The 14,030-nt window shown below is 45.3% G+C and overlaps 1 protein-coding gene across 2 annotated transcripts in view; it reads left to right on the top strand.

Moving 5' to 3' along the window:
- Window positions 1-14,030, top strand: part of Plekhm3 (pleckstrin homology domain containing M3) — a 165,030-nt gene that overhangs the window by 93,374 nt on the left and 57,626 nt on the right. For both annotated transcript variants that reach the window (XM_052749688.1, XM_052749689.1), the window contains exon 6: window positions 1,048-1,111. In XM_052749688.1, the coding sequence (XP_052605648.1) occupies window positions 1,048-1,111 (64 nt within the window). The remainder of the gene's footprint in view (window positions 1-1,047; window positions 1,112-14,030) is intronic.

Genomic DNA, 14,030 nt, shown 5'->3' with positions numbered 1-14,030 from the left:
TGCTTGCCCACAATTACTGTTTCTGATTCACTCACTGCCATCTGTCTAGATCCTAGAAATTGACAACAGCTAATGAAATTTATTGGAGAGTCTCAGTTTACAGTTTTATACTATTGTTACCATCTGCGCCCCAAATCTAAAGTTAATTTCAATATGCCCTTAGAGATACAGTTGAATTAGTTACTTTTCTGTTGCTGTAACAATAAGGCGACATATATATGTCATCTAATTGGGCCTGTGGTTTTAGAGGGTTAGGGTCCATGATGGCTGAGCAAGGCGTGGCAGGGACAGCTGAGAGCTTGTGTCTTGATCCACAAGCAGAGGGTAGACAGAGGCACACTGGGAGTGACATGATTCTTTTAAAACCTCCGAAATCCACCCCTGGTGACAACACCTGCTTTAACAAGAGTACACCCCCTAATCCTTATCAAACAGTTCTACCAAAAGGTGACCAATATCCAAGCCTACGAGCCTTTTGGGGCCGTTTTTATTCAGATCAGCACATTATTGTTACAGCTGCTAAGATGTTAGAGCTATCAAGTTCAGTTGTTCTCGTTACGCGTCATAGCAGCCGGACCCGCATAGAAGCTGGGTGTGAGATGTACGTAAGATCACACAGCTTGTTAGAGACAGAACTAGTACAGGGAACCAGAAGCAAGGCCAGGCAGACTGGCACACTCCTGTAATCCCGGCATCTGTCGGGGCTAAAGCAGAAAGATTTTAAGTTCAAGGCCACAGGGGGCTCCATATCAAAAACTTATCTCCAAAAACCAAGAGAACAAAGACAAAACAACAAAAATCAGATGTGTCCTAGAACACTACATAATATATAGCATTTCAGATAACATTCGAAATGACAAATCATATTTATTTATAGTATTTGTGTTACAAAGAAACGTATCAGAGGAAAAGGTGGTGTTAGAGGTTTCTCAGAGGGTGGGGAGGGGAGAGGCCGAGGGCAGAGGACGGAATTCTGAAGGAGACTTAACATAGGAAACGTGTGTCTCAGGGCCCATCGGTCACTTGTGTGTCTGCCTTTGCTTTCAGGATTTTCCCCAGAGAGTACCTCCTTCAGCAGATCCACCTGTATTCCCTCGCTGACCTGCAGCAGGTGAGTGCTCAGAGGGGCCTTTGCGGTGGTTGTTTCCGGTCAGAAGTCACTTTGTGGGTTACGGTTTTGGTATAGAATTAATCTGTCATTGTAGTAGTTTCACATTCCATTAATTTGTATTCTGAGTAGGAGGGAGATTTAGTATAAAAAGATCCTGTGACCAATACCAGGGGATGGAGAGTCACTGGAACTCTGACACATTGCTGGTAGGAAGTCGAGTGGAATAGCCGTTTGGAAAGCAGTTTAGCAGCTCTCAAAAAGTTAGAGTTACCATATAATCCAGAGATTGCACTCCCAAGTATATGCCCAAGAGAGGGAAAAACGTATGTCCTTATGAAAACTTGTCCATGAGTGCTGGGTAGGGTGATATGCACCTGCAGCTCCAGGAGACTGAGGCCCCACAGCTACCACAGCAAGATCCTGTCCCCAAAACAAATGAAACAAAACCTTTGTAAGAATGCCGGTGCAACGTGATTGACAATAGAAAAAAAGGTGAGGAACAACCCAGATGTTCATCAACTGAGAGGTCTTGTTTATCATTATTTTATAACATTGTCTAACCATAAAAAGAGTGAAATAGTGATCCACACTACAACATGGATGAGCCTTATCATGCTAAGAATCCAGAGAGGAAAAAATATGTATCTTTGTAACAGTTTAAGTGGCATGTCCACAATGAGGAAATTCACAGTGACAGAAAATAGACCAGTGGTTCCAGGCTCTGGAAAGAATGGAGGTGAGGAGAGACTGCCAATGGATATGGGATCTCTTCCAGGACTGAACTAGAGAGTGATGATGCCTTGTGAACATACTAAAGATACATTGATTGTTTTCTTTAAAATAATTTTATGTGATATGAATATTTCAACTAAAAATTATGTGAAGAAAAAAGGTGTGAGAAAGGCAGTGAGTGAATGCGTAAGGCCTTCAGGTGTGCTGAAATCTAACAGCTGGATAACTTTTAAAGTTTAATAAAGCACAGCAGAGCGCAGAAGAGAGTCAAACCAGCTTTTACTATTTTGTCAGTGCGTGTACTTTTAATGATTGACCAGGTTAGCAGCCAGGAAGAAACCACGGCTCTGTGTGCTCAGCCCTAAGTTCTGAGTATGCTTCGCTTTGGTTAATCATTTAAATCAACAACACACTCCCTAAAAAGCTGCTAGACACTAAATGAAAGCATTACTTTCTAAATAAATACTGATTCTTTGAAGAACCAATCAAAAAATAATTGTGACAACCTTCAGAAATCTCGAACTGCTCGGAGTCTGCCCTTTCTTCCTCTGGTTGGTTTACCCAAAAGAAATGAGCTCTGCTCAAAAACTTCCATCATTTTTCAGACTTTCAATTACCTTTCAAGGTTTCTGGTATGCCGTTTTTTAATTTAAAATATTAAGACTTTTTTGTGGAGGTAAGGCAGTTATTTTAAATAATAATAAAAAAACAAACTAATGTAGCATTTAGTTGGAGCAGCCTGAGAGAAGGCTAGGATGAGTCTATATTCTTTGTCAAGTTTAGACCGGTTTGCTCCTCCAGTCCTGCCCACCTTCCCCATAGGCAAGCACCCAATGGAATCGGCTGGTCAGGGCACGGAGGGGTGGAATAAAACAGCACTGCCCTTTAAGGAGGCCCTTCAAAACGAGTTTTGGTGTCAGAGGAAGAGGGAATTGCAGTATTTCCGTATCCATTTGGAATAAAAGAGCAGCCTGCTTCTTAAAGCTTCCCTGTACCCCGCTGTCTCCCCACACGGCCCTTTCTTTTTCCTTCTTGTAATAGTCAAACTGTACATGCCAAGCAGCTTACTTAAATCGGTGACAGTGGTGTTCTTGGTGGGCCAGGCCATTAGCCCCCGGAGCCCCGTAAGTAGCTTAATCAGTTTTGAGCTGGGCCATGGAGTGGTAGAAGCAATGGCCAGCTTATCAAACTCCCCGTGGGTGGAGGCTGGAACTCAGTACATCCATTTATGTAGCAGCTCATGCTAACCTGGTTCTTTGTGCCTGGCTTTAAGAGCCCCAAACTTATCATATTTAGAGGAAGTTTAATTCAATTACTGCTTCTGCCTGAGGTGGACTAAATTGCATTTGGCTTTTGATCTGTATCTTGGCTATCAGCCCTGAAGAGCACCCCTGCTCATCTCCCTTTGGTTTCTGGGTAAATAACAAGTATGTTTTCTATTTGTTATTTTGAACTGCTCTCCCATATAGGAAAGGGAAGGGACCTGGAGGAGGAAAAACAGTAGTAGTGTTTTTTGTGAAGAGTGTATCAGGGTAGCAGGAACCCTTCCTGGCTGACCAGCCATACCTGCCTGGATCTGAGACATCCTGGCCTCTCCCTTCCAGTCTTTGTCCCCTTCAGGACTGCTGGAGTCAGTGATTTTCTCCCATTTGATTCCATTCCTTACTCGTTAGGGCATCTATGAAAGCAAACTTAACTGTGGGAAAAAGAGTTTTTAGGTATATGTTTTATAGTGAAAGAAAGAGAAATTAATAAATTATTGAGAAGCATAGCTCCTGAACAATAACAGAGTCCTTTTTTTTTTGTTTTTTGTTTTTTTTTTTTTTTTACAAATTTCTCTTGCGAGTTTGATTTTTTTAAAAGAACTTTTCAAGAAAGGTTATGATTTCATAGGCGTACTAGCTGGTTCAATGGCTCAGAGGATAAGGCACTTGCTGCCAGCCTGCTGAGCTGAGTTTGATCCCCGGAACCCCCATAGTGGAAGGAGAGGCCTGAGTGTTGACAGTTGTCAGTCGTTGTCTGACCTTGCACATGCACGTATGTGTGCACACACTCACACACGCAAGTAAGTAAATAATAGATATAGAAAAGAGGAAGTTGAAGTTTATGCATAATTGTAAGGTAGTAGAGTACACGAAGTACTAATATTATTTAAAGATGCTGAAAACATTCTGGTACCAAAAAATTGCACCCCTCATGTTTCATTTATATAACACCCCTCAAAATTTCAGCAATTGTACTCAATCACCAATGGCTGGAGACTCTCAGCGACCTAATAGATCTTTTGTTACAGTCAAGAAATCACTATTCTTATTTTCTGCCTCCTTGGAATGCATTCATTCTTACTACAGTATACGTAGATATGTGGGAATAAATTGCAAGTGCCGACAGTTGCTTTCCTGTTGTGCTGAGAGCTAATCGCCTGTAGTCTTTGGCCAAGTATGTGCTGGTGCCTGTGTTTCTCCAGTGGCTAGACTGCTCTCTGGATATCACATGCATGGAACATAGCCAGTCAGTAGCACGTTGTGTGACTAGTCAGTCGGCAGCATTTTCTGGAACATATGAAACAGAGCCAAGGATCGTTCTGACCTAATGGCAGGGCCAAGGAAGTGACATTTTAGGGAAGGCAAAGGTTCTCCAATTCCTGGGAGATCTAGGGCACACCAGCTTGATGCACTTATTTCTTAAGACTGGATTCCAGATGAATTCTGTTCAGCAAAAAGAGTATTATGAAAATGGTTATCAGGCTGAGGTGGTGGTGGCACATGCCTTTAATTCCAGCCTTCAGAAAGCAGAGGCAGGTGAATCTCGGAGTTCAAGTCCAGCCTGGTCTACAGAGTTCCAGGACAGCCAGGGTTACAAAATGAGATCCTGGCTCAAAGAAAGAAAGAAAAGCTATGAGTTTGTTTTTTTTTTTTTTTTAAGACATTTTCTATTTCCGTGTATCTATGTATACTTGTGTGTGTGTGTGTGTGTATGTGTGTGTGTGTGTGTGTGTGTGTGTGTGTGTGTGTGTGTGTGTGTGTGTGTGTATGTGTCTGTGTGTCCACAGAAGCCAGAAAAAAGTGTCATATCCCCCGAAGCTGAAGTCATAGGCAGTCATGAGCCATCCACCAACGGTGCTGGAAACCAAACTTAGGTCCTCTGTATGAGTAGCAAGAGTTCTTAGCTGCTGAGCATCTTTCCAGCTACTACTTTTAAGTTTTCTGTGGGAGACCTTATTTTGTTTGGGGTATTTCTTGTTGTTTGTTTCTTACAAAAAAAATAATTACAGAGACTTTCCTTTAGGAAGGGCAAATGCATCCTGTCTTTCAGACTCTGAAAGCAATGTCAAAAAGGCCAAGCAGGCAACTGCTAAGCTTTTGTGAACACGTGGACATGGAAAAGTAGAATTTTTTTTTTCTGAGACAGGGTTTCTCTGTGTAGTCCTGGCTGTCCTGGAACTCACTGTGTAGACCAGGCTGGCCTCAAACTCAGAGATCTGCCTCTGCCTCCCAAGTGCTGAGATTAAAGGCATATTCTACCAACACCTGGCAAAAGTGGAATTTTTTAATAAGTAAAATTCTTTCTAAGAGTTTTTCCTTGGTTTGATACCTTGAGAAGAGGGAATAGAGTTTGTTTTATTGTTTTATGTGTATGGGTGTTTTCCCTGCTTGTACATCTGTGCACCATGTGATGCTTGGTGCCCATTGAGGCCAGAAGAGGGTATCAGATCCCCTGGAACTGGAGTTAGACAGTTGTGTGCTACCATGTATGTGCTGGGAATCAAATCCAGATCCTCTGAAAGAGCAGGAAGTGCTTTTAACCACTGAGCCATCTAGTCAGCCCTGGTTTTCTTATTTTCCAATGTATTCGGCATCATCACAGATCCATGAGAAGGCTTTAAGACAGAAATATAATAGAAAGATGTATCCCAACAAGATTTCAGATACAGTACCACATTCTCAATGCCTCTTTCCTCTGTTCCTGGTGACTGGTAGACAAAACATCCCCCTTACTTCTGCCCCTTTGATTTTTTTAACAGTGATTTAAAAGGTTCCAGATTCTGCCAACAGACTGAATTAGTGTATGTAAGTTTCTTTACAGCAGTTCTTACTTGTTTGTGTGGAGCCAGTTAGAAACCTGGTTTAATATGCCATTCCCTAGACTGTGTAAACAAGAGAATTCTTCCAAAGTTCCTTCTGAAAGGAGAGGCCGGATTGAAATTTGACCTGTGCTCTGAAACAAAACCTAAAATATTTATTAATCACTAATTCTTGTGGTGTTACTCACCTGAATTCAGGACTTTTGTAAGTTAAGCATTCGATGATTCTGTTGGTGTGTGATTCAAGAGAAAGGATCCTGAATGGCCGCGGGGGGGAGGCAGTTGGCTAACGTAGCCCCTCCCCACCTAGTCCCTCACAAACCTTTCACATGGGACACTCTCAGGAGCCTTTTCCTCGTTCTTTACTTTTCCTGGATTCCGAATTTCCAAAATGGACCTTATTTTTAGATTATATTGAGGACAATTAATAATTATGCTACCACACATTCATTTATGGTACTAATACATTGAAAACAGCATGATACTTCAGGGAGAGACATTACAATAGAATTACACACACACACACACACACACACACACACACACACACACACACACACACACACTTTTCAAGATAGGATTTCTCTGTGTAGTCCTGTCCTGGAACCCACTCTGTAGACCAGGCTGGCCTCGAACTCAGAGATCCACCTGCCTCTGCTTCCCCAGTGTTGGGATTAAGGGCATGCACCACCACCACCCAGTTCAATAGATTACTTTTAATGAAGAAAAGAGATGAAGAAATTGAGAATTTTAAGTAGAGGTGTGAATGGGAGGGATGCCAAGGGAGGAGCCTGAAGACCTGGAGAGCCGTGAAAACACTGAGCTGTAATCAAATGCACACTGCCTCTCCCATGTAGCGGGAAGTTTCTCCAGTGCTGCCTGGCCCCAGGACAAATGTCTTCCCATCCGCTTATAAAATAATCACTCAGAGGCATATATTAATTACAGACTGTATGGCCTATGGCTTCAGCTTCTTGCTAGCTAGCTCTTTCATCTTAAATTAACCCATTCCTATTAATCTGTTTGTTGCCACGTGGCCGTGAGTCTCTCTCGACTCCGCCCTTCTTCTCTCTGTATCTCTGCTTGGATTTCCCACCTGGCTGTAAGCTTTCTTGCCATAGGCCAAAACAGCTTTATTTATTATCCAATGGGAGCCACACATATTCACAGCATACACAAAGACATCCCACAGCACTCCAGAGTGGCCTAGAATGGTTGGAACAATGAGCATTCGGCTGAGCAACTGACATCTCACAGAACAGGTGCATACTCAGTGAATCTGTGGTTGGATAGACACATGGAGGAAGGAAGGCCTCTGTGTGTGTGTGTGTGTGTGTGTGTGTGTGTGTGTGTGTGTGTGTGTGTGCGCGCGCGCGCGCACGTGTGCACACACACGCGCGCGCTATCCTGAACTCACTAATTTGCTCCCTAAAATAAAAGCAAATACATTAGCATTATTAGTCGTGAAACAACAAATAAATTATCTCCGTTTTTTTTATTTTATTTTGTTTGTGTGTATATGCACACATACCCATGTACATCATATATAAGCCAGAGGAATATGTCAGATGTTGTCTTAGTTAGGGTTTTATTGCTATGAAGAGACACCATGACCAAAGCAACTCTAATAAAGAAAAAAATTTAATTGGGGGCTGGATTACAGTTCAGAGGTTTAGTCCATTGTCAGCATGGCAAGAAGCGTGGCAGTACTCAGACATGGTGCTGGAGAGGAGCTGAGAGTTCCACATCTGGATTCACAGGCAGCAGGAAGAGACTGAGACACGCTCGGCCTGGCTTGAGCTTCTGAGACTTCAAAGCCCACCCCTAGTGACACACTTCCTCCACCAATGGCCACCTACTCCACCAAGGCCACACCTCCTAATAGTGCCACTCCCTATGGCCAAACACTCAAACACATAAGTCTATGAGACCATTCATATTCAAACCACCCCAGGTGTCTTCTTCTATCCATTTCCACCTTAATTTTTTGACTCAGAATCTCTCACTAAACCTGTAGTGTGCTATCCAGGTGAGGCTGACTTACCAGCAAGCTCCTGGGAGCCAGACCATGCTTTTACATGGGTGCTGGGGATTTGAACCCACACCCTCTTGCTTTTACAGCAAGTGCTCTTACTCACTGATCCGTCTCTCCAGTCCCCCGATCTTTTGATTGTCAGAACAGTTGTGAGTTGTTTAATGTTGTCTACTGTTTGTTTGTTTCTGAGACAGGGTCTCGCAATGCTGTGCCACCCAGGTTGACTTCCTGCCTCAGCCTCCCCGAGGGCTGGGATTGCAGGAATGCACTACCAAGCCTAGCCCAGGGTCCAGTCTTCCTGAATACGCACGGTCCCTGGACAGCTAACGTCTCAGCTCAGGTGTCATATAGCTTTTGTCATCCGTGTGACATAAATGTCTGTCACAAGTGTTTCGCACGAGAACAGTGCACCTGGTGGTCCACTTCAGAGGCTTCCTGGAGTTGTAGCTCATGCATAAGTTCACAAAAAGGCCATGTCCAAGGCAGTTCAAGGCCAGTCTTTGAAGACATGTTTTGCCGAATTCTTCAAGGGTGTTTGGTGAATCACTTTGTATGCCCTGCCCCCACCAAGCAACCAGAACCACAGAGTGTTGTTCCCCGTGGGCACTCTTCACAGAGGCAGTAGACAAAGGCAAGGCCCAAGTGGGCACTCAGGGCAGCTGCCCTTCTGCCAAAGCACTAACAGGTGATGACCTCTCTTCACATGTGGGTTGATGTCATTGAGTCCACAGCCAGCAGGAACACAGCGCCTCAGTGCCCACAACCAAGCCACCAATCCCCAAGCCTCAGGAGGCGAAGGAACTTGTATTCATAGCCTCAGCAGTCCGGGTCCCTGCGCCATTGTCCACCCCGGCATTATTGGGCAGAATAACTAATTAGGAGCATTCGGATTTAACAAGCAGAAACACAAAGCGTGACAGCTCGCCTGTGCTGCTCCCTAGCTGGTGCTTGTGTCTGCCGGAGCTACTGCGCCTTCAGAAGCCCCTGGACACACTCTGGGATGAGGCAGGCGTGAGCCGCCATTAAGACATCACTAAATCTGTTAGCGCTCTAGCCAGGGCTGTTCTACACAATTTATGAACTAGGAAGAAAGACCACAAGGTATGTGAGAAAATGCTTTAGAGCAAATGAATTTTTAGAAAATAAATGTACATACTTTCCTCAAAGGTTTTTTTTTCCTAGGTGGTGGGAAGCAGTTGAATGTTCGAAGGCCTGGCTGGCTAGCAGTCTCGGAGGAGCAGGTGTCTCTTGAGTAGGTGCTGAGCATTCATACCTCTTGCTCAGACTCCAGGCTCCTCCTGATCTTGTGTGGAGGGCAAGGAGCAGGGTGATAAGAACCACCAAGTACAAGTACTAGATCCAGAACGGAAGTCTTCAGTCTTGGGCACCTGTTCCGCCCCCTGACCATAACGACTGGGCTTTTGGATTTAGGTTTGGTTTAGTTTAGTTGTTGATTTTTTTTAATGACTTGTTGCTAGGGATATTCAGCTGAGGAGGACTAAACAGGTGATGGTGAAGATTGTGCTTAATGCTAGCTGGTTAGTCTTAGCACGGTGCCCAGCTGTAGCTTGCATTAAAGGAGAGATGGCCAGGGACTGTGGCAGAAAATATTGACATCCAAGTACAGAGTTAATGGAATTCTTTCAAAAACCAGGTCAGGATGATGACCTTTTATGAAGGTTGGACAGAAAGCCCCATTGTCCAGGTGAAAAAGAGCTCAGTTGAGGTTCCAGAAGCTACCCTCTAGCCCCTCGGGTACAGACACCATATAATAGCTGAGGATGCAGCCACAGAATTGGAAGGTGGCCGGTCAGTGTTGGAGTCCCCTTCCTGGGATCCAGGTCACTTGGCTTCGACTTAGACTTTGGCTTTTGAACCATCTGTGTGTTGGTGACGGTTTCTGTGTTGTTTCCCATTTATATAAAATCAGTCATAATACAGCCTCACTAAGGACCTGTTTCCAAGGACCACTTACTGCCAGTGATACTGCTGAGCTATCCACAGCCTGGCTGCTCAGCCTGACACCTCCCCCAGAAGTGCTACCTGTCACCAGGGACATGGCCAGCGAGGCTGCAAAGCCTGCCATGCTATATTTGGTTGGTAGGGCACCTTTCTGTGTGTTCATTATCTATTGCTACACAACAGATTACCACAAAGCATATAATTTAACACAAGAGTGAACAGTAATTGTCTCTCATGGTTGTTTATGGGCCAGGAATTCCTGAGCAGTTCAGTTGAGCTGAGGTTGCAAGGAGTGTGCTGGGTGGGGCCTGTGGTCAGCAGCTGGAACCGTGTCAAGCGTCCCGCAGCTGGCAGATGGGGGCCTGTTAGTGGGAGGCCTCATCTTAGCCCACACTGCAGGATGCCCAAGGAGTCCCCGTGATGTGATAGCTGGCTTGAAAATGGTTTGAGGGAGTGAAAGGTAGATGGCATTATTCTTTCTGTGTGGCCTGGCCTTGGAACTCCAGTTGCTGACATTTCCACCATGTTCTGATCGTCAAAAACGAAATGTTAAAGCGTGTTCTAGTGGTGGAGTCTGTTAGCAAGCATGCCAGCAGAGAAGACTCAGACTCCACTTCTCACCTTTGTTTTGTTTTTGTGTCTATGTTCATATATGTGTGTGTGTTCATGTGTGTGTGTCTGTTCATGTGTGTGTCTGTTCATGTGTGTGTGTTCATGTGTATGTGCATGTAAACCAGGTAACCACTTCCAGTGTCATTTCTCTGGTACTGTCCACTTCGGTGTTTTGTTTGTTTGGGATTTTTTTTGACAAGGTCTCTCACTGATGGCCTAGAGTCCACATGTAGGCTGGGCTGGCTGGTCAGCAAGCCCGGGAGTCTGCCTGTCTCTGCCTTCCCAGAGCTGGGGTTACAAATGCACGCCACCACACAAGCCTTTTTATGAGGGTTCTGCAGATGAACCGAGGCTTTTTTTTTTTTTTTTTTCAAGGCAAACAACACTTTACTCAGTGCCTCCCCAGCCCTCCCTTTCACATTTTAAAGAATGTATAAATATGGCTGGGCATGGTGGTACACACCTTCATCCCCTAAACAACTCTGTCAAATAGCTATGGCTGCCTTTACCTTTTAAATGTATTTATTTACTTCCGTACACATATGCCACAGTGTGTGTGGAGGGCAAGCGGTGACCTGTGGAAATTAGCCCTCTCTTTTCACCGTGAAGGCTCTGGGGTTAAAATGAGATCACCAGGCTTCCGGAAAGTCCCCTCTACCCATTGAGCCATCTTGCCAGGTCTGGCCTTTTTTTTTTTTTTTTCTAAGATTTATTTTTACTTTTTTACTCTATGTGTATGTTAGAGTGTAGGCCACATGTGTAGGTGCCCATGGAGGCCAGAAGAGTCGTGTAAGTTTTTCTGTATTTGAGCCCAGAATGACTGGGAACACACTCAGCCTGGTGTGGCAGATTGTATTTTATAAAGGTGGATGAACACCACCTCCCATCCCGTGTGGCTTGCTTACCTGTTAGTTTGACCTACTCCCGTTGAGAGGTGAGGCTTTATTTCCTTTCCCCGAATCTGAGTGGTTGTGACATTGACAGTTTTTCTATGTGATGTTTCAAGGCCAAGTTGTAAAAGGTAATACAGCTTCAAGAGTTGGCATGAAGCCACCATGTTATAAGGAACCCCACGGTGGGGTCACACGTAGACAGACCAGCCGAGCCTGAATTGGCAGCCACCATCTACCACTGGGTACGTGAGTGACGACTGCAGCCTTGACCTTCCTGTCATGTTAGCTGCGGTACAAATGAGTGTGCAGGTAGTTTGGAGCAGAGGGAGCTCCCTGCACTGTGTGCTGCCTGACCTGCAGAAGCTGTGAGCGTCATGAGGAGATTGGGTTAGGCCACTGGATTCAGGGTAGTTCACTTTGCAGCAATAGTACTTTGGTGTCAGGGAGGGCTTCTATTAAGATTCAGGGCCTGTAGATGTGAGCCAGGCCGAACCCTCAGAACCCTCTGTGACATGGGCTGTAATATTTCCATCACTAAGGCAGAAAGAAAAGAAAAGAGAAAAAAAAAAACTTCATCACTAACCTTGACATTCCTGAAGAATATTCCATCTAAGCACATCAGGATTATTTGGACAGTTGTCTCAATAAAACATTCATGAATGAATTTGATGGTAGCGTTTCTTCTCAGAACTGAAAGCTTCCAGTGTGCCCAGAACTGCAAAGAATGGACTTTGTAACCTCCACTTTCTACTTGTGCATCGGAAGCATGAGCCCAAATCACTGGCTGGGTATTTTCTCCACATCCATTCATTCCTTCTGCAAATATGTATGAAGCATGATGTACCAGAAACTATACAAGTCCTGGAACTGAGAGGTTCATTTCTCAGGAAAGGACTAATGTTGCTTCCAGATATGGACACACTTCTACTCTCTTGGAGTTGAGGTACCTGCAGTTTTGCACCACCTGGTGATGTCAGTGGGATTTTACCCCTTGGTGCCAGATGCCAGCTCCTTCCACATTTCAGCTGGTCTTCAAGGGCACCAGAGGAAGAGTAAAAAGGCATTCTCTAGTCAGGTGCTGAAAGCCTCAGCAGGTCTGGCACTGTCCAAGGTTCATTCACTTGTAGTGCCCTGAGGTGGAACCAGGAAGTACAGCAGCCCTGTAAGCTAGCTTAGCACCTGCCCTAGCTGACACCACTGTCTGTCTGTCTGCCTGTGGCCCTGGCTTCCAATCCCATCTGACTGGCAGCAGCTTGCTCCTTCAGCAATAGCACCTCTGTCTTCTGAGGAAAAATGAGAAGGCTGACGGGCAGCTTTGCACATTGCTGTTTGGGTTTTGACTTCTCATCCTGTCTCAGTAAAGCACCAACGCATTTGCTTCTGGGATCTTCGGATCAGTTGTGAGAGCAGGGGTGATCCTTGTAGACAAGAAAAGGTACAGGTGGTAGCAGTGGTACTCCAGAAGCTGCCAAGACATTCCGAAGCCCTGACTTCAGCTGGTGAATTTTGTATTCCTGAGAGATACTCATGTATTCACCCACGTAAGAAGAAAGTGGCAAACAGCTTATATGGACCAGGCAGCCATGATAAATACCCCCTCAGCCCCCACTGCCACAGGCTACCCATGCGCTGACGTGACAGAAGTTAAGAATGGCAGCCTCACCAGTCTGTTCAGCATTGGAAAGGAGAGAAAAACAGGGTTAGAGTGGAGCTACACTGGCTAGGATTGCGGTGGAGACCAGGGAAGTGGAGTCTGGCTGAAGTGGCCAGAAACGAAACTTCAGGTTGGGACAGTGAACCTGAGAGCGCCTCCCTCTGAGGGGACGGCTGTTGCTCAGTAGCCCCAGAGTCACCAACTCTGTCCATTTTCTGAGAGAAGCCGGAAATCCGTATTTTATGTGAAATTTCTCAATATTTAAACACTCTGCAGGCCAAACAAAACACAGCCACTGGTTTCGACCTCTGCTTTATAATAGAGAATGCCTGCTTTTGTTCCTGCAAAGTAATGAATGCTCAATTAAGAGAAGGAATTGGAGGTTAGTGTCGGGATTGTGCTCTTCAATGGGCTGCAGACCCCATCCCAAACCCTTGAGACACTAATTGACAGGCTTGTCCAGGCTGACAGCCAGGCTCGGAAAGTGGACGCACAAGGAAACAGGAGGGCTATTCTAGGTCACTTTGCAAGGTCAGGGCAGCAATGCAAACATTAGGAAGGCCGAAAACACAGGTCAGGTGGCAGCAAGAAAGTCCCACAGTCCCGGTAGCTGCGGTTTATAAATCACGTTGGAAAGGTAACCGCGGCCTCCCTCTCCCCGGCATTGCTTTGTGAAGTGGAAAATTAAATAGAAATCAAAGTTCAGATGGCTGTCAGGAGCTTTTAGGGGGCCAGCACGCCAGTGGGAGGCCAACGCAGGATGAAGTTTCTGCCTGGAGCAAAGGTCTCCAAAAGGGTAATGATACACACTGTTGGGCATCACAGAGGGGCCGGGTACCACGGTGCTTCCCACCCACGTATTTTGGAGTTCACCTGCTCATGTTCAAATGCCACTTTACCCAAGTGCACCTTGGTCAAATGGCCTGGGTCAGGTGACTTCTTGTGCC

Source organism: Peromyscus californicus, unplaced genomic scaffold (genome assembly GCF_007827085.1).
Source record: "Peromyscus californicus insignis strain IS unplaced genomic scaffold, ASM782708v3 Scaffold_21__1_contigs__length_65335640, whole genome shotgun sequence".
NCBI lineage: Eukaryota > Metazoa > Chordata > Mammalia > Rodentia > Cricetidae > Peromyscus > Peromyscus californicus.
The sequence above is the reverse complement of the archived record's forward strand: the minus strand, read 5'-3'. Positions and strand labels throughout refer to the sequence as shown.